At 44.4% G+C, this 1,165-nt stretch overlaps 2 protein-coding genes across 2 annotated transcripts in view; one reads left to right on the forward strand and one right to left on the reverse strand.

Annotated features, from left to right (window-relative positions):
• LOC102679821 overlaps positions 1–1,165 on the forward strand; it is a 96,311-nt gene that overhangs the window by 94,506 nt on the left and 640 nt on the right. The window contains exons 6-7 of the mRNA XM_031508911.1: positions 1–299; positions 1,064–1,165. The exon at positions 1–299 is cut by the window's left edge and continues 5 nt beyond it. Coding sequence (XP_031364771.1) covers positions 1–299; positions 1,064–1,165 — 401 coding nt within the window. The remainder of the gene's footprint in view (positions 300–1,063) is intronic.
• Positions 1–1,165, reverse strand: part of LOC102679690 (26S proteasome non-ATPase regulatory subunit 1) — a 93,093-nt gene that overhangs the window by 23,000 nt on the left and 68,928 nt on the right. The window lies entirely within an intron of this gene.

Genomic DNA, 1,165 nt, shown 5'->3' on the forward strand with positions numbered 1-1,165 from the left:
CTCCTCGAACGAGGAAACGCCGCAGAGTCGCAAGTCGAGCGACAAACAGGAGGGGGAGATCGCCCTTCCGCCACCGTGCACGTGCCCATACTTCGGCGAATCGTCGAGGAGACCCCCGCCCCAACCGTCCACCGAGATCGTGATCGTTTCCAGCGACACAATGAGGCCGATCTCGGGCAAGAATCTCGAGGCGGCTTTCCTGGGAAGGAGCAACAGCGGAAGGATGGAGGGCAGCAGAAGCTACGAGCTGAATTCCGTTGTTACGTGGAGAGGGTGCAGGAGGGGATCTAGTCTGGGAGGTGGGTAAGGGGAGGAGGTGGAAGGATTGATTGGAAATGTGTGTGGAGGCGATGGTTGGTGAAATAGTTTTCCAGTTCGGTGTTGGCCGAGTTCGAGTTCCTGTGCGCTGTTTTTTCTTTGAGGGTTGGCGCGGTTGATCGGGCTTATTGGGATTGGAAATATAAGTTTGTTTTTTGTTTTTTTTTTTCTTTTGGTAGTGCAAAATTTCGAGAGACGAATAATTAATTAATTTGGAATGAGAAGGATTTGGATATTGAATTATAAGTATTATTCTTTCTACGATTATAGGAGCAGTTTAATTTTGAAATCCTATTTAATATAGAATCTATTTGATGAATCTTGTTGATTATTTTCGTGTTTGTGTGATAAGGATCGAAATTCTTCTAGCATTGGAGAACAAAATGTGAATGTAAATAAGAGATTGATCGATCTCTTATGAAAGGAGGCCTTCTTTGTTGAAAAGCTGACATATATGAATTATCGAATCTCTAATGAATATGATAGATGCGCTAGAGAATCTAATTTTAGACGGACGGACACAGATGACCCAAAAAGGTGAATGAATTTATTGATAAAAACCTAAGTTATTCATTCTTGAAACTTGAGCCAACTCGTACCGTCAGAATACGAGATAACAATATATTAGAAGAAAGAGAAAAAGAGAAAGAAACCATATCGTACCCATGAAAATTTTTAGGTGAAATCGATCATCCCAATCTTAAAATTTGAAAACGTACAATTTCCAAAACTCTGTACTCCGCAGGAAGCACGAGGACCACTCTGCTGACGTCGAGGCCAGCGCCGATCCGCCGCGCGGCGACGATGCGTGCCCACAACGGCGCCGCGAGCATCAGCTCGAGGCAAA

This window comes from Apis dorsata, unplaced genomic scaffold, assembly GCF_000469605.1.
Source record: "Apis dorsata unplaced genomic scaffold, Apis dorsata 1.3 scaffold_112, whole genome shotgun sequence".
Lineage (NCBI taxonomy): Eukaryota > Metazoa > Arthropoda > Insecta > Hymenoptera > Apidae > Apis > Apis dorsata.